Source organism: Argiope bruennichi, chromosome 1, assembly GCF_947563725.1.
Source record: "Argiope bruennichi chromosome 1, qqArgBrue1.1, whole genome shotgun sequence".
Lineage (NCBI taxonomy): Eukaryota > Metazoa > Arthropoda > Arachnida > Araneae > Araneidae > Argiope > Argiope bruennichi.
This window is the reverse complement of record NC_079151.1, coordinates 126,947,265-126,966,659: the sequence shown is the minus strand read 5'-3', so window position 1 is coordinate 126,966,659 and position 19,395 is coordinate 126,947,265. Positions and strand designations below refer to the sequence as shown.

Here is a 19,395-nt window from a genome sequence, read left to right as displayed (position 1 = left end):
TTGCAGTGTTTAATTTTTGAGTTATTCGATGTCAAAATCAATATCTAAATTTTTTCTGACTTGAATTCAAATCAAATCAATTAAAATGTAGTGCGCGTACAAAAATATTTTTTTAAAAAACAGATAAATAAAAGTAACAACAGTTTGAAAGACCCTGAATTTCAGAGAAAGTCAACATTCCAACTAAACTAGATTGGATTGGTTTCAAATAAAATATTTTTTTCATTAGGAAAAAAAAACAGCTGGCTTTTGAAATTGAAAAACGAAACAGGTTATTTAATTTATTAAAATATTGCCTCCTGGAAATTTTTAATTCCTTTTTTAGATAAAGGTGACATTAGAGATATTATTAGATAGAGATTAGATATTTTTAGATAGAAATATTATTGTCGAGATATATGTAACTGGAAACGATTTTTGTTCTAAATCGTAAAATAAATTAATATTAATGATATCGGTTTCTTTATCATCTTAATGATATCAGTTTTATTTCTGTACAATAATTCTTTCAATTGTTATGATTTTTTTAAACTTTTAAGCGAATTAACAGTAATATTAATTTTGAACTACTTAACTACTGTTCTTTAATTTTGCTGTATTTTAATGTATATATTTTTGAAATGTTTTCCTTCGTTTCAACTAATTAACAGTGCCTAAATGCTAGCATAAGTCAATCGCTGAAATGGTGACAAGAAAAGTAAAATTTTTGTGAGCCAATAAAACAGATGTTCGACGACAGAAGTGGGTTCAATTAACGAGAAATTAACGAAAATTTTGCCTTTTTCTCTCAACCCTTTAATAAATATGTTGCTATTTTTCTCTTTAACACTATGTTTTCCATGGCTTGTATCTATTTCTACAAAAAGAATCAAAATGACTCTTTTCGGTGTTTAGAAAAAATATAAATCGACCTATCGATTATGAAAGCAAAGTAGAAAAAAAATTATATATTTTCAATATACTTGTTGAAGAATGGTGTGATGAAAAAGCAGTTTCTCTGTGTTAATTTACAAAAAAAGTCTTTATTTTCTAATCTTATATCTAATGTCTTTGTAGAAGATGATCGTAGAAGAATAGATAGAATCATCTATTCTTCTACTATCATCTAACATTGACTCACACGTCTTCTTACAAACAACCTATAATAGCTTCTATATGACTGACCTTCGGCTTCGGCTTCTTGTTTCCTATATACACACATTTTAGTAACACATTCTTATTTCTATATTTATACCTATAGCTATGCACGTCTCTATCAAGTCATTACATATTTAAATATACATGTATGTATTCTCAACAATATTTATTCGAATGGTCAAAAAGATAAAGTTTAAGTACGAAAAGTAAAGATTTCTTAGTTCCTCAGAAACTAAAAAAAGAAAAAGATAAGAATTGCGATTATATGTCTTATAAATTTAAGTAAAAATTAATTAAAATATTCTCATAAAGTACGGCAACAATTTTCTTGGAAAAAAAATCACAAGCAGTTTCATCAGAGAGGTGAAAATGGAAAAGACAAGAGTTGCGATTATATGTCTTATAAATGTAAGTAAAAATTAATTAAAATATTCTCATAAAGTACGACAACAATTTTCTTGAAAAAAATTAAGAAAAGTTTCATCAGAGAGGTGAAAATGGCCTCTTGGTGAACCTAGTGTTAAAATCATTCCAAAAAAAAGTTACACCTTTTTTTAAATTAAAAATTTTACATTTTCAACAATACCAATTTTATTGTGGGGCAAGGTTTCTTGCAACTGTTATTAATTCTTCAGAAGATTTAACCAATTGAATTTGGAATAAAGAAATTTATAAGTACTTCTTTGCTAAACAACGTTAAAACTGAACTACTATAACATTATTTTTTCATTTCTTCTTTATATCAATGCACATGTGTTGAAGATGGCTCTTTATCTTGACGTAAAATGTAGTTTCTATGTCAAAAATATTATATATAAAGTCCATATACATGAAATTATGCGTAAAATATAGTCATACATAAACCTGAATTGATTTCTGTGTCAGGTAGGTTTATTTTCGAATGGTTCGTGAAAATTTCATCATTCTCTCCGATTTTGATATTTAAAAATTAGAAATCTTTTGACTTTCCGTTGAAAACAAAAATAATTACGAACACAATTCATTTAAAGTTGAATATGTAGAAGTAAAAGGGATGCTTCAAGAAAACAGAATGAATTTGTTTCGAACCAAATATTACAGTATATAAAGCTTTAAAGAGTTTTTGAGATTAATTATTTGGTAACAATCGAGGAAAACTTTTAAACTTTTTTTAATTAAAAAATAAATGGATAAAAAAAGTATCAGAAGAAATTAAACTGTCAGCAAAAGTCAATTTTTATATAATTTTTAAGTAAAATAAATCAAAAGGATTTCAATAGCTCAACTTATCTTTATCTATGAATCAAATTAAATCGTCATCTACTACATAAGCGAACTTTTAATCTTTGTTCAAATTCCTGAAAAAAGAGTATGGAATCATATTTAATATTCACGGATGCATGTAAACATGCTGTGTTTAGAAAGGAAATTAGAATCGATTTACTAAATTTCGTCAAATTTGTAAAGTTTAATTGAACATCTCAAAGGTTCTGCAACAGTAAAACTGACAAATTGATAATATTTAGCAAATTAATAATCACTATAATATCAGGATGTGAACTTTAAATTAAGAATATTTTCTTCTTATCGTAGAGTGTTAAAAACTTCTTTGAAATTTTAGATATCCACATAATGAATAAATATATGAATTATAGGTAAAAGAAAAGTATATTCTATTTAGGAAAATTCAAAGAATCTAATACAATATTATGATAATTCTTAAGAAAATATCATAATCTTAATTTTATGAGCAAAAATAAAACCTTTAAAATTTATAACTCATTAAAAACTTTCATTCACTCATATTTTTTTAAAATATTTCTAAAATTATTTTTTAAAAATTCCGGTTAAGGGAAATTTTAATATTCTTTATTTAACAGAATTGATTATAATCTTTCGAATTATGGCAAGAAATATTATTGACATTTAATTAATATATATATATATATATGTAATGATATTTTAAACTCTTAATTTAACCAAATTAATTTCCAAAACTTTATCTTAATTTAGCCCATAGTAAAATATTATTCTTAAATCTTATTTCCTGATTTCATTCCACGTATGAAGCTGTGCAAAAATTACTGCACTATCAATATACGTATCAAGTGAAAATGACCCCTTCGGTGCCCTTGTCAAAGGTCAAGACGTGTATTCAATCGCCACGTGGCTGGAAATCCCATGTTATATAAGACTAGTGATCATTTGTTTCGTTCCTTCCTTCCTTCTGCTTTTGTGCCGGCTGTGGCGGATATATATATATATATAGATAGATAGATAGATATAGATAGATAGATAGAGAGAAATAGTTAATCAGTGCCAGAATATGTGATTTCTGCCGATTCTTTACTAACAGAATTCCAAATTTTATTTGTTGCATTTATACATTTATATACCATGAATTTATAAGAATTTTAAGTGTACAAATATGAGGTTTGATAAAAGACTGGTAATTAAAGATATGAGAGTTTTCTTATTTTGTTTATTTCACTACTTCTTTATTAATTTTACTAAAATTCAAGTGTTGATAAAGATGGCAATAGTAATAGTTTGTTTTATCTTTCAGTAAATATTTTTTTAATCAAAATATTTACAGTTATTCTCGAATAATCCGATTTCTCAGAAATGTCATATAAAGCATGAAAAGGACACAGTTTAATAATTTAAAGCAAAAAAAAAAAGTTAACATTTTCATTGGAAAAAATTGAGTTATATATTTTTGGACTTTGATTTCATTATAAAGGATAAGTTTTGTAGTTTATATTCAAAAGCTCTAACTGGTGAACTAAAATATCCATAAATAGAAAATTCAGACAAGTAATCCAGTTATGATCTTTATTTTAAAAACATTCAGGATTGCAATTAATTTTCTTGTAACATAAAATCTAATCCAAAAATTATTTTTAACTAGAATTTGTATTCAACTGAAATAATTTGGGTATTTTAATTCTTGAAACATGTGTATATTTCAATCATTTTTGATAGACATTCATTGTCGTCATCCGTTAAAAAGTCCATTGGTAATCTCTTATTTATTTCTTCAAAATAAGGCCAGGAGCCAGAATTCCGCTGTTCAGACCGATAATTCCTCCATTCAATAGAAGGGGCGATGCTCCAACCAATCCAGTGCCGATGATCCTGCTGTCGGTGCTGACGGCTCCAGGAATGGCGACGACAGACTGAGTTGAAATCGCTCCAGGAGTTAAGATTCCGGCATTCAGGAGTCCAGGGGCCAACACGGCGGCATCGATGACTGCAACCGCAACGAGAAAAAAAGCAACCTAAAAAAGATGAATAAAAATAGATTTTTTTTCCAGAAATTATCGGATATTTTTTTTAAGTGACAAGTTGTTTCGTACTTTTTTAGGATTAATATGACTTAGATCAATGAATTATGTTCAACTATTGTAAATTATTGACTTCTAAAGACTATTTTTCTTATATAATGCACATCTCATCACACAAAAATCATTTTTTAATATTTTTTGTAATGCAAAAATCAAACAGTACGTATTAAATGGATTGAAAAAGACATTAAACATATTAAATGGATTGCAAAAGACATTAAACATGTTAAATGGATTGCAAAAGATATTTTTATGGATGTTAGAGTATTGGTTGCTTGGTAATTTTAAGACAAATTTGATTTAGATCCTTAAATTGTGATTGAATTACTCTAAATTATTTACTTGTAAACACTATTTTTCTTATATGTCATCAATTTCATCGTAAAAAAGTCAATTTTTTTATGATTCAACAGCAGAAATCAAACAATTTACGTTTAAAGTTAGAAATCAAAGATATTTTTTAGATGCTAAAGTTTTTTCTGCTTGATAATTTCTTAAGGTCAGTTTCATTTAGATCAATGAATTATGATTCAATTTACTCTAAATTATTTACTTCCGAGGAGAATTTTCTATAGTAGAAATTTCATCTTTCAGAAACTATTTTTTTACTGATCCAGAACAGATATCAATCAATACATGTTAAATAGAATAGGAAGAGTTTTTTAAAGGTATTAGAATTTTCAAAAAAAAAAAAATTTCAATGCCAATAACTTTCCTCAAATTTTCTTTTGGAAGCATATCCAAAAATTATCTCGGAAAATTCAGAAACTACATGAATTAACTAAAATATATAGGCTCATTTTTTATACTTGCAACCAATCACTTTTCTGTTACGTATCTCAAAATCACTTGTTAAATTCGTAATTTAATGTATGAATCATAGAAATTTAAAGTCACAGAGTTTATTTAAATTTAATATTAATTTTAATATTTGATGGATCTTATGTTAGTAATATGCGTTCAAGAGTATCATCTTCCTCTCTAGTTTAATCGAATGAAATTCGTTTTTGAAAACTTATACGAAACTAAAATGTCATATGTAGGTTATAATTTTTTCAAAACCATTTATTTATTTAAATTTTTAAGCAATAATATATGAACAGTGAGATATTTTTTTCACTAAGATTAAATGAATTGACAGAAAGAAAATTTTAGAAAATCGAAATATTGAAACTCATTCCTTCAAGTTTCAACAAAACACTATTCTCCCAAAGATTCCCATCAAAACAATTTCAAATTTTAACTTTTTAAAATTTTAATACGTTAAAAAATATATAAAAGTTTTTAAGATACTAAAATTTCGAAAGAAAAAAAACTATTGTTTCTTATTTATAGATTGTTATTGGGGAAGAAGTTATATACTGTAGATAATAATTTAAAATGCTAAATGCTTTACAAAATATTTAGTTTTGGTTTTTAATTGTATTTATAACTTTTATATATTTTATGAATGTAACATTTTTAACGGTCTTATAATATTGTTAAAAAAGATGTAATTTAGTTTATGTTTTAATAGGGACACGTTATTGAATCATCACTTTTATTATATTCTCATCGGTTAAAAACTGATTCGTCGGTCTCATTTTTAAAGTATGACAAAATATTGCATATTGTCTTTTCATTGATAAGTGATGCAGATAGCGAAGATTCTTATCAGAATGGAGAAAAAATAATTATTCTACACTTAACTTATAATAATAGAAATTTTTTTTCATTCATGGAATCATTCAACATTGGTAAACAATCTTTCAAATGAAATCAGAAAATAACTTCATAAAATAGAACTTTTAGATAACTGACAATTTGAATTGTTATTTATTTAAAGTAATGGGAAATTACATGTACAATTATATAAATTTATTTGCATTAATTCATTGATCTACAACATTCTATTTTTTTTATATCGAAAACTTTGCTTTTAAAATAGAATAGTTTATAAATAGAGCTAATAAACTGGGAGAAAACGATGTCTTACCTTAGCGATCATGTTGTATGGCAAGATGTCAGCAAATAAACTGATAATGCTGATTGTAATTGAATCCAGGTTTATATACCCATCAATATCGGTGAAAAATGGAGATGCCCGATCTGCACGTGCTAAAAGAGTGATCCCCAGCAACTTCTCTAAGGTCAGTTTCTCACTCCGCCCTTGTCGACAAACAAATTAGCATTCGAAACGGATTTTGTTTACCAAAAATATCAATTATTAAACTCAATAATAAAGAAACAAAAACCATTTTCTGTCATTTCCTGTGCAGAGATTTGACAAACAGATAAAAAATAAAATGCATTATGTCAACATATTGTTTCATATGAAACATAAGGCAACATATTCTTGAATGTGGAAATAGCGCATAATTCATTGAATCAATAGATGAAAAATAGAAACGATTTATGAAAAAAATTGCTCATCTTTTCTTTTTATTCCACGAAAATAGCAGGACATTTTTTTTTCAAAAACGTTTTTTTTTTTTCTTTCTATTTTTTCAAAATTTAGAAATAATATTGGCAACAGAATTATCATCAGATAGCACAGTCTGTTGCACAATTCTTACAGCATTGTGCGATTATACATTATATTATTCAATATTCAATAATATTGAACAATATTATGAATATTATTTAATATCATACTACTAACAAAAGTATGCTGATAGGGTCTATAGTCAAAAACTCGTGCCTTGATTTCAGATTAGAATACAACATAAATATTACAAAACAAATGTCAACATTCACATGTTTATATTTTTTATTTATTTTAAGGCTTGAAAGCATAGCTTTGAATGAATTATTTTGTTTATTATTATGATAGTAGAGCTCGTAATTTTGTTTCTTTGAGAAGGTATGTATCCCAATCTGGTTGGCCGCGACAGCATAGGCGGGAATTATGGTTGACTCCTAATGACCAACACCAACCACTGTACAACTCCTCCCTTAGGAGGAGACACATCTCATCATCGGTAATGGATAATCAACCAACACCATTTTTGTACTCATCAAACAAAAATGAAATCAGAAACTTATCATCTCCTAATCTGAGGTGTCCCCCCCCCACCTCAAGAAAAGAGCATGTAGGCTGTTTCTAAAATCATTGGATGAAATTTAAGTGTAGGTCAAGTATATAAGAAAAAAAAACATTTTATATTAGAATACAGAATCGAAAACGAGAAGGGCTACAAATAAGGCAAGATCTTTGTCAAACTATGAGAGGATGATTAAAAAAATGTTCATGATAATTAAAGCCATGTCAATCAATCATTCAAGGAAATGGATTAAAAGCTTGTATGCATGTTTTATAAGGTATGTGTGCAAAAATTATATGAAAATCAGGAGTTCAATCCTCACAATTACGGTTACAATGAAGTTCGAAGACTTTTCTATATATTCTTGAAAATACCAAGACATTGTATACATTCTTCACAAGCAAAACATTGTGAAAGGCGTTAAAATAGGTTACTGTTTTTATTATTACTATTACTATTACTATTATTAAATGCTATTAGGTATGAAAAATATTCATAATGTCGCTGGAAGGTACATAAATATACTGAAACTCATAAAAGATTAGAATGTCTATACTTATAATAAAGTTCAATGTGTGTGTGTGTGTGTGTGTGTGTGTGTGTGTGTGTGTGTGTGTGTGTGTGTGTGTGTGTGTGTGTGTGTGTGTGTGTGTGTGTGTGTGTGTTCTGGCGCTCTACAGGCCAGACCGTTCGACCTACAGCTACCAAATTTGGCACATGGAGGTTGGGAATGTGCACCTGGGGTTCCTTTTTTTGAACTTTTAATTAGAATTTTAATTATTAATTAAAAACTAACTTTCCCGCCAAACAAATCTTTTCATTTTCCCCATCGTTAAATGAGTAAGGCTTCGATTTTTTTTCCCCATGCTAACGGGGCAAGGCTTAACATATTTTCGGCCGATTATTTCAAACGATTCTGTTCTTAGTCTTTGATGCATTGAAAATTAAACATTGTTAATTAAATGATCTTTCAGTTCATTCTGAAGTACTTTTGAATTAAAATAAAAAAATAAAGAAAATTAAAAATTTATAATCTGCGTAGCGTTACCCCAACTGGCGTAGAAAATTCACGCATTTGCGTTACCATAATTGGCGTTGAAAATTCACTAATTGTTGACAACTCTATTTTCAACGGATACGACTAGGTTTTGAAGGTTTAAAATGTTTTCGACCGATTATTTCAAACGATTCAGTTTATTTTCTTAGTGTTTGATGCATTTAAAACTAAACATTGTTAATGAATCGATCTGTTCATGAGGAATCTGAGAAAATTTTGCTGAAAACTTCTTGAGATATTACATTAATTAAGAAAGATATTCTTTAGTGCCCATAAGGTTTAAATACTCAGCGACTCTGTTTTCAGTACTCATATTTAAAAAAAAATGTTTCGTTTCAGTAAAAAATGTTCTTATATTTTTTTGCAGATTAATCATTTCCACTTTAATTTAAAGCATAAATTCTACGGGAGCTAACAGAAAATTAGAGATATACATATTACGTCATGGCTGAAGGCCTTAATAATATTATGAAGGAATTATATGATTATCAAAATTTGAAGCTTTAAAATATTTTGAGGAAGAAGCTATTAAAATAGGAGTAACATAAAATATTTAATTATTAAAATTTTAAGGAGCATTAAGATCGGCTAACCGGATGGTCGCCAAATTCGACTAGTATAATAATAACAGATTAGAATAGAACAAAATAAATAAGGACGAAGAGACAATTAAGGAACAAAATATTTTTTGTGCCACAGAAATTTTAAATGTAGTTAAAAAGTTTAAGTTTATAAGTGAACTATATAAAAGTCGGGCACATAATATATCCCTTTTTTTTCATACGGCAATTTACTAACAAGCAATCTTTGTAACTACCACTCTTTGAATTTGGGCACTTAATTTAAGATAAAAAATTTTTTTTTCAGCATAAGTTCTTTCAAATTAATCTCGTGATTTTAGTCTTGTGTAGTCAATTATCCATTGCAGCGTATATAAATTACATTAACTAATTAATTACATAATACATTAAATACATAGAAATGTTATTGCTTGGATTTTAAATGTCTAGTAATCTAGTAATAACAATCACAAACTATGAACAAAGGTTTTAATGTAAGCTTATATTTTGAATATAACGAAAGAAAATCGATATATTCGATATAAATTGATATAAATTACTTATAATCGATATATTCGATATAAATTGATATAAATTACTTATAATCGATATAAATTAATTAATTATCGATACAAAATTGCATAATTTATAAAATAATACAAAATTTTCTGTTTTCGTTTTAAATTCCTGACAAGGAATTTGTTTCATATATGTTTTCCATGCAATTCATGAGCTATGTCAAATCTATAAAATAGCAAATTCGTTTTTATTATAATAATAAATAGCTATAAATTACGTTTTAGTAAAGGTTTGTTAAAAATAGCTCAATTTGAAAATTATTACTAAGTTAAATTTAATTTAAACATTATAGCCCATAAAATAATAGAATTTTTTTATGGTTCATTTTAAACTCACTAAAAGGAATTTCCAATGTGTTTCATATGTGTTTTCCACACAAATCAGGAAATTAATCAGTTCCATAAAATAACAAATTTATTTGTATTATTATAAAGATAAATTGCGTTTTGTTAATTCATTGCGCATGGTAATTTCCATATTAACACAGAAAGTCAAAATTTCACAGAAAGGTGACTATTAGTTGAAAAGACCTTTGGCGAGACTATTGAATTATTTTTAATTCTTAATTTCTGAACAGTTTATTTTATTAAACCAGTGAAATCTTGTTTCTGTGTTCGTCCTTTGGAAGATATTGTGATTCGTTTATGCTTTAATGCTATATATACATCTTTAAATGCTACATTCTTTAATTCTAAATTTGTTAAAATTGTTCTTGCAAAATATCTCATGAATTAAAAAAAAACAATGTACATTTTGCGTTCACATTTGATACAATAAATTCTCTATATATTTTGCAAATTCTGAACTACAGAATACATGGCCTGCTTATTTTAAAAGATTTTACAACTGTTTTTCATTATGCGAAGAAAAATGAAAATTTCATAATACTAATCAATTGAAAACCAGAATTTAGATCAAAAGAAAACGCCAGATTAATTCATAGTTCAGTTAACAAAGTAATAATTTATCTGTGAGATTTTTAATAAATAATTTCATAAGCTTCTTAACTAAAAGATTTTTTTTCAAACAAATCATTGACTATTACATTTTGATTTCATGGGTGTTTTTTGAATTCACTTTATGCAGAAATTAATAACAAATATAATTAACACATACAGAGACGCCTAAAAAAATTAACACATAACATTTTTCAAAGGATGCATCCCAAACTCGATCATATCTCTTAAACTGTATCGTTATTAACTTCATACCTGTAGAAAATTAACCTACGTAGAAAAAGAAAGTAATTAGATCTTCAGAGATGTATGAGAAGGTCATAACTGCACCCAAACCGGATTGAGCCGGTTTAAATTTAAACTTATTTTTCAACTGAAGAACAGAAACATTTCTTGTATCTGGCATGGAAAAACAAAACAAAGATTGCTTCCTCATATGTTGAATTAAACATAATTAAGAGATCCACCGCGCCCATTTTAAAAATTCTAATTCTTTTTTCAGCCTTGGAAAATTTTTCTCATAAAATGATATAAAAGAGCAATTGGACGAACTGTTGTATCATCTCATCCAGAGTACCTGATCCAAGAACAAACCATGCTTGCGAAGGTAAGTGTATCGCTTAATAAATATTTTTCATTTAATCTTGCGAAAATTGACTTAAATTTCATATGGAATGTTATATATTTAAAAAAAATTCGATTCGTCGAAGAAAATTCGATCAAGTGGTTTTAAGGAAACTGAAAGATTGAAATCTCCAATAGTGATATACTATGGTCAATTTTGGCCGTTGTGGCTTGGTTGTCAAGTCTTGGCTTCGGAACTAGGGGGTTTCATGTTCGAAATCCGATTCCACCGAAGCCGGTCTAGTACACGCTAAATCCATCGGGGCCAAACTTCCTATAACTGATGTAGTATGGAAGTTTGGAGAGACTGGGTGCCGGCTCAGGTGTCATCCTCATCAAGTGACCAAGGTTCTTGATGAGGATGACACCTGATGAGGTGACTACGAAATCCGGCCTAAAATAGCCCTAGTTTTGCTTTAAAACGGGATGTTAATAAAATTAAAACTAAAAAGCTAAACTATGATCACTTTTCGTTAGCATAGCAAATAGCAGAGCATTTGTTTACAATAAAAAAACTTGATTCAGAATAGCACATCCAGGCAACATGAAAATCATTAAGGCATAAACAGTTGTTTAATTTAGATTAAATATTGATTCACATAAAAAAAAGTGGGACTGCTAGATTTTGTAAATCTACAGATACTACACAGTGGCGTAGCAAGGGTAATAGGTGCCTTGAGTACTCACTATATGTTTCTTTTTCACCCCTAGTCATCATCAATTCTTTAAGTATAATAGTGCTGCAGTCATAACATTATCTTTTCTTCCTTTCATATAATAATATAAATGCACTAATATTTTGGCAAAGTGGTTTTTTAAAACTGGCGACCAGGATATCCATATTCTTCTTAGCCAATGTTTTTAAATCCCTTAGAATGACATTTTAGGGAGCTTGAGATGCGCGAGGATAGAACCTGGTCCCTTGTGGTTCGCAGACCAGTAACATAACCAGGATACAAAAGCATATGCTCGTGCATCGTAGTTGTTAACTGGCTTATATGCTATTCACCACAACATGTTATGTTAAGGAAACGAAAAATCTCGAACCAAATCTGCCAGTGGGTTGTCTGTCTTTATCAACGAAGTTTTATATGTGGTGAAGAGGGACAGTAAGGAAATCATCGAACATGCATAGATATGGTGTCTAAACTAAATATTTTTGCATAAATTATGAAGATTTTAATTTCCTTTCCTAAATATGGGGTCTTCATGTTGAGAAATACAGATTGATGCCATCATAAATCTTTCAGATAATTATCCGCTAATCATAAATGTATCTTGTCAGTATCTCTGGTATTCATAATATATTTGGTATATCTCAAGTGCTGATATCTAGTCAAAATTATGGATGGAGTAAATAGTAGAACAAAAAGTTGGAAACCTTCGTCAAACTTTTAATGCGTCATCAAAGGCATTCATTTAGCCACCAATCCACCTTCATTTTTTATCGTACTTGTGAAACCGCTGAGGACGTAATCAACACACTTTTCACATCTTTGAATTCAGCTGAATGAATACATTCCAGTAATTTGAATCTTAAAATTGTAGGTTTGTTCCACATTTTTCATCCACTCTGTCAGAGGGAAAAGATTTAAAATATATAAACTATCCCCAATGTGAAGAAGCTTAACATAGAACATAGCGAAATATAGAGATAGGAAAATTTTCTAGCTAATTTACAATGAAAGCATTTATATAAAAGACGAGAAGTAAATATTTTACACATGTTTATTCCGGTGATTTATATAGTAATTTTAGTTTATTTCACAAAATTCAATCCTAGTGAAGTAATACGTGCAAATTAATAAAAATATAATTCCATAATAAAAATGAATTTTGTAAATATTCGCCGATTATTTTTTCTATTTGCATTCATTTCAAAGATTCACTTTTTTAGAAACTATTAAATTTTTATTAGTAGAATTTAGGAATCAAAACGTTTCAAAGATGTTTTGGAAAGAATTTTTCTTTTGACTATCGTTAAAATCCAATAATTACAAACGCATTAGTGAATAATTTACTTTCAAACCTATGTAAGAATTTTTGTAAAAAAAAGGATTAAAAACTAACAATTAAAGTATTTAGTTTGAAAGGAAAAATCACGCATTTAAAATTGCTAAGTCTTAAGCATTAGATAGGAATGACATGCTTGATTTATAAATAATCTTACAAATTTGAGTTTCATATTTCTTGTGAAAATTTTTATTCAAAATGAAATTAGGAAATAACTAACATAATTCTCAACTAGCTAATAAATTTCTTTGGTGGATCATTTTATTTCTTCCAGATCTTTATCCTGTGCGCTGGTCTTGCAGTAGCCCGTGCCAATCCAGTACTGACTAGTTCAGTCGTTAATACAGGAGATAGCATCAGTGCAAAATCGCAAGACGTGAGTAACAAATTTCTGCCATTCTAATACGCTTCAATTAATCACTTATAATACCTAAGTACAGATTTTTAGTCTGCATATATATATATAATTTATTGTGGAATTCGATTAGTTTTATAAAACAAATTTCTAAAAAAAATGAGTAACTAAAATAGTTTTAGAAGGTCATAATATATATATATATATATATATGATATGATATATCCTCAAAATATCTAGAATGTTACAACCACAAGATAGAAATTATTTTAATAAATAAATCTTTTACGAATATTTTTTATTATTCGTATTAACGATTTTTTTTTTGTCAAAATTTGTCCACGTTTTGAACTAAAAGTAAATACAAATCATTTTTATTAAATTCTATTGAATTGTTTTAGATATTTAATGTGCGTTTTGGACCAGCCACACTGAAATATTCATTTTTCAGAAAATGCTTTCAAAAATGTATTTTTAAATACAATAGAACAAATGCTTTTTTTTCAATTGTTTCTAATTAAATTGCCTGAACTAAGCAAAATATGGCTGGATAGGTAAAAATAAATAAATAAATATATATATATATATATATATATATATATATATATATATATATATATATATATATATATATATATATATATATATATATATATATATATATATATATATATATATATATATATATATATATATATATATATATATATATATATATATATATATATATATACTTTATAACCTTAAACTACTACACTATGCATAATCTGTGGACAACAGAAAAAAGTTCATCACAACTTGCTCCAATAACAAAATTTTTTATGCAAAATTATAAAGAAGAAATTGCAACGCAACATTTTTTCAAAACTTTCTTTAATATATGAACTGAGATCAAAACGAAGTCAGTTCCATTTTCCATAAAAACATTTATTCATTTAACTCGGCGCAATAGTAAACAACAAATCGAAAAAAGTCAAATAATTCTTGTTTTACAGTTAAATTCATTTGCAAGCATTTATTCTCGAAGAATATTTTTAATAATTTATCAAATTCTCATAAGGTTTCATGCTCATATTAATTGAACTAAATTTAAACTAAAGACAATATATTTTGATTCAGAAATAAAAAAGATTTTCTTATAAGTTTTAAAAGCTATTCAATTAAAATACTTCACCACGAAATTAAAAAAAATTTTGTGAAAAATCAAGCAATTTTTGAATAATTTTAACTTTGTGAAAAGCATACAATATAACACTTAATGGAGTGATAAAATTAGCTTGAAATACATAATAGCAATAAAAAAAATGTTCCAGATTGCTTATCAAATTAGCTTTTTTACAAAACATTAATTTTTTTTTAATGTATATAAATTGTATATGATATTGTAGATTAAACTGATATCCCTTCAAAGATTTTTTTTAATTTTAAAGTAAATAAAAATCGTTTTCATGAAATAATATTTTATAAAAACATAATAAATGTTAAGATCTTGCATAATCTTTTATTAATTCATGCCTTAGTTACTATTGAACGTTGAAAATTTAACATCGACTTTCCTCTTATCGATAAAGCGTTTCTACTAAATTTCATCAATAATTGACAAAAAAAACTGTATATTTGTATAAAATATGTACAAACATTAATCGTTATATGTATAGAGAGAGATTATCAAAATTTTATGAATGTATGGGAGTTAATTTTCAAAATAAATTTCCTGAATCATATCTCCAAATGATTTACAGGGAATTGGCAACTACGCTTTTAACTACGGCACTGCCACCAATGCCAGAGCTGAAGTCGGAGATGCCGCTGGAAACAAGCAAGGAAGCTATACCATCACCGACATCGATGGTCGAGCCCGAAGAGTTGACTATGTCGCCGATGCTGCAGGATTCAGAGCTTCCATCAACACTAACGAACCAGGAACCGCCTTGAGTGCCCCAGCTTCTGTTGCCATCGCCAGTCCCTACGCTCCACCAGTCGCCCCAGTGGCACCCGCTGTAGCTGCCCCTGTCGTTCCAGCAGCCCCTGCTCTGGCTGCTGCTCCTCTTCTTGGTGTCCCAGGCATCTCTGCCTACAGTACCGTAATTGGAAATGGAGCTGTCCTCGGCCTTCCTCTTGGTGCAGGACTTCTGGCTCCTGGAATAGCCAAGACTATCGTCTGGTAAACTAAGGTGAGAATATATCTAAAAATAAGTATTCATTCTTAAACGGGGATGCATTCAAACACTGCTTTTTTTAACATTTTAGCTTACAAAATGTTTAATTTACAGAATAAAGAACTTCATTTTTTTAATTAAGTTAAAATAAAGGCCAAGATCCAATATAGCTTAGTATTTTTATTTTTAAAAATTGTTTCTAATTTTTATAACTAAATTTTAGAACAAAACTTTTGTAACTTTTTTTACCTTAATTTACTAAATGTAGTACTCTCTTTTAGTTTATCTTACTATAGGAAAACTATAGTGAGTGCTATTCAAATATTTATTAAAAGATCTTGAGAACGCAATTTTACAATTAAAAATAATTTATGATGAATTTTAATGTTTAAATTATTATTATTTTTTTCTTTTTTAGTATATTATGAAATAGAATCAAGCGACAACTGATTCAATACACAATGCTGATTATGGGACCCTGTGAAGTAATTCATTATGTATAAAAAAAAAAGATTTTTGACCTAGGGAATTACAGAAAGAAATTTGTGTTGTTTTTTTGTATGAATGGCATTAGTAGAAATAAAATTATTTTTTTTTAAATAAATTGTTTTTACTTTCATTTTTATTTTCAAATCAATAAATATTTCTTAATTTGTATATCTGCTAGTAGATTTTTCAGCACGCTTCCTTCAATCTCTTTTCGAAATTTCATTTAATTTTTTCAACTTGTAAAAATTGTCTAAAAAATATTAAAGAATAATATAAAACTTGTTAACAAATTTACTATATAATTATTTTAGAATAATATAATTAGCATAAGGATCGGTTTTTTTGTTTGTTTTTTTTACTGGTTTCAAATGAAAATACACATTTCTTAATATAAGCAGTTTTTTTAAAGAAAAATTAGCTATATTAGATCTGCTTGATGTGAGAATTTAAGTATTCTAATATCTAGTACTCAAGGTCTATAAATTAAATTAATCGCTTGAATTCATAAATTTAAATTGAATGATCATATTTTAAAATTTAATATTTCCATTCAAAAAATCTACTTCAATGCTATATTACTGCTGCTGCTATTGGAATTAAAATTGTCCACATCACAATTTTTTAAAAATATTCCAGAGAAATATATAAAAATTTAATATATATTTAAGTATATATTCAATTTTAAATAAGTTTAAGTTGATCAGATTGGTTTCTGAAATAAATTATTTATGATTCAATGGCTAAAATATTATTTTTCAGTTAGTAGTGTCAATTTTTATTATAAGAAAAATTTGTTTTTATATTAAAATTTAATAAAATTTAGAAAATGGAGTTAATCGATTTGGCGAGTGAAGCATTCACTTAGTATTCATCAATATCAAAGCTCATTTAGTACAAAACAATATCAAGCTATAATTCATAAATTAATTATAGCTTGCAGATTGTTCTCAAACATTAAAATTTCATACCATAAAATATCATTAAAAAAAATTCCTCTCGGCTATCTGGAAGGAAAAAGTTGATTCTTTTTCATCTAAGTTAATTTTTCATGAATCTAATTTCAGGCAAAATTAAGGTTCGAAAAATCATTTTTTAGATCCTAACTATGATATTGTAGTTATCAAAAAAAACTTTAAATGCAAAAGTTGTTCGTCTTAATAAGGCACCAATTTGGCTCATTTGATTTATTTTTCTATCTTCAATATTAAGAAAGTTATAACGAAATTAAAATTTCAACCCTTTCCCCTACCATTTCCATCACCATTTTTGGTATTTTTTTTATTGTCCATCGTTACAAATTAACAGTGTTATAGTTATTTATTTTTACGAATTTTTTATTTCTCAAATTAATATGAAGAGAGAAGAATCACGTTTAAATTACTCTGAAACTGTGATGATTCGGACAAAGAGATTTAATCATCTTGGTCCAGTTCTTTGCGACATTTAACACTAATATAATACTTTTATCATATCAGACTAACTGAAATATATATTTATCATTACAAAAGAAAGTATTAAATAAGCTATATTTTGTTGATTTCAATCATTATTAGAACTGATTATTAATGAGAATGCAATTAGGATTTATAATACCAGTTCATAATGATAACCTAATGAGCCAAGAATTTGAAACATGAAATTTAGACAATTTGATAAATGTAGTTATTTATCGGCAGTTGATCAGTTTCAATAGTTGACAAGAAACATTTCGAAATATCTGCGAACGGCTCAAAGAAATTACTTGTTCGACAGTAAAATCATTGGTTTATAAGAAATTTTAAATATAAGAATCTTTTAAATTCCAATTTCCTCATATTATATTGATTTCTGTAATATATAATTTAATTCAATATATATTTGAAAGGTTCTTACTTTAAACATTTTCAGAAAAGCAAAAACATTCGGATTAAATAAGTCATTTTTTTTACCAGAATATCTATTAGAGTAAGCCTCGATGAGAAATGTTTAAGCTCAGCACTGAACTGAAGAAGAATTCTTACTGAATCTTAAAATAAAACTTTAAATGTATTATGTTCAGTCAGTGATTTCTTCAAATGAACATGATTTCTTACTGAATCATAAGAATAAAACTTTAAATGTATTATGTTGTAGTCAGTAATTTCTTCAAATGGACATGATTTCTTACTGAATCATAAGAATAAAACTTTAAATATATTATGTTGTAATCAGTGATTTCTTCAAATCGTCACTAAAACACATCTCGCATTAAAAATTGTCAAATTCCATTTAAAACGCTTAGAAAATTATTTTTTTTTAAAAAAAATTTTAAATTATTATAAATTTATCATTTTCGAATGGTTAGATCAAGATGAAAATAATTGTTTACTTTTAACAATAAATAAGAAATTTTGATTTTCACTTTGGAATACAATTTTTTTTCTTACTTTAATTCAGAAAAATGTATTTATTGAACAGTTTGGTTTAAGATTATTTTCTTTATTTATAATTATTTCAATAAAATCTTATTATTTTTAATAAGGAAAATGAAATTACATTCTTCTGTATGGTTGCTAAAATAAAACTAAATATTTTAATCCAAAATATTTAATTCCTTACCAAATAACGTTAAGCATTATTTAAATTTAAATTAGTTTACTTCTTTTATTATAAATTATTGTTATCCTTATCTGGAATTCAGTTTGGCAAATTTTAGTAAAGAAATGAAAATTTATTAGAGCACCTGTTAGCCATTACGATTATTTGAAAACAGAATTCAGAATTTCCTTAGAAATGATAAAAGAAAAAAGCATTTTCTTTGTCAATGTTTTCACTCATAAATCAAGTATACTTAAATCAATATTCATAAATCAAAGTTTATTTAAATAAAAAAGAAAAGAGACAGCAGATGAGAGTGATTTATAGAAAGATTTCATCACATCAAAGTCAAAAATTTTTGAAACTCAAATTTTATAAAATAAATTACAGAATGGTCTTGACAACACCGGGGGCTGTAAGAATTCCAGCACTCTTCAAACCGATGGGAGAAATGATGCCAGAATTAAGAAGGGGAGCACCAGCGATAAGACCGCTGTTGAGAACTGGAGCACCGATCACACCATTGGCGAGGAGTCCATTTCCGATGATTCCGGCATTGAG

The 19,395-nt window shown here is 27.1% G+C and overlaps 1 protein-coding gene across 1 annotated transcript; it reads left to right on the top strand.

Annotated features, from left to right (window-relative positions):
- Positions 1-11,207: 11,207 nt before the first annotated feature.
- LOC129981169 (adult-specific rigid cuticular protein 15.5) lies at positions 11,208-16,389 on the top strand. The gene is made up of 4 exons (XM_056091886.1): positions 11,208-11,245; positions 13,550-13,651; positions 15,373-15,804; positions 16,208-16,389. The coding sequence occupies exons 1-3, from the start codon at positions 11,234-11,236 to the stop codon at positions 15,796-15,798; spliced, it is 540 nt and encodes a 179-aa protein (XP_055947861.1). The 5' UTR covers positions 11,208-11,233; the 3' UTR covers positions 15,799-15,804; positions 16,208-16,389.
- Positions 16,390-19,395: the final 3,006 nt, after the last annotated feature.

Coding starts and splice junctions, on each gene's coding strand:
- LOC129981169 (XM_056091886.1), top strand. Junction 13,652..15,372: donor TCAGTGCAAAATCGCAAGAC/GTGAGTAACAAA, acceptor AATGATTTACAG/GGAATTGGCAACTACGCTTT.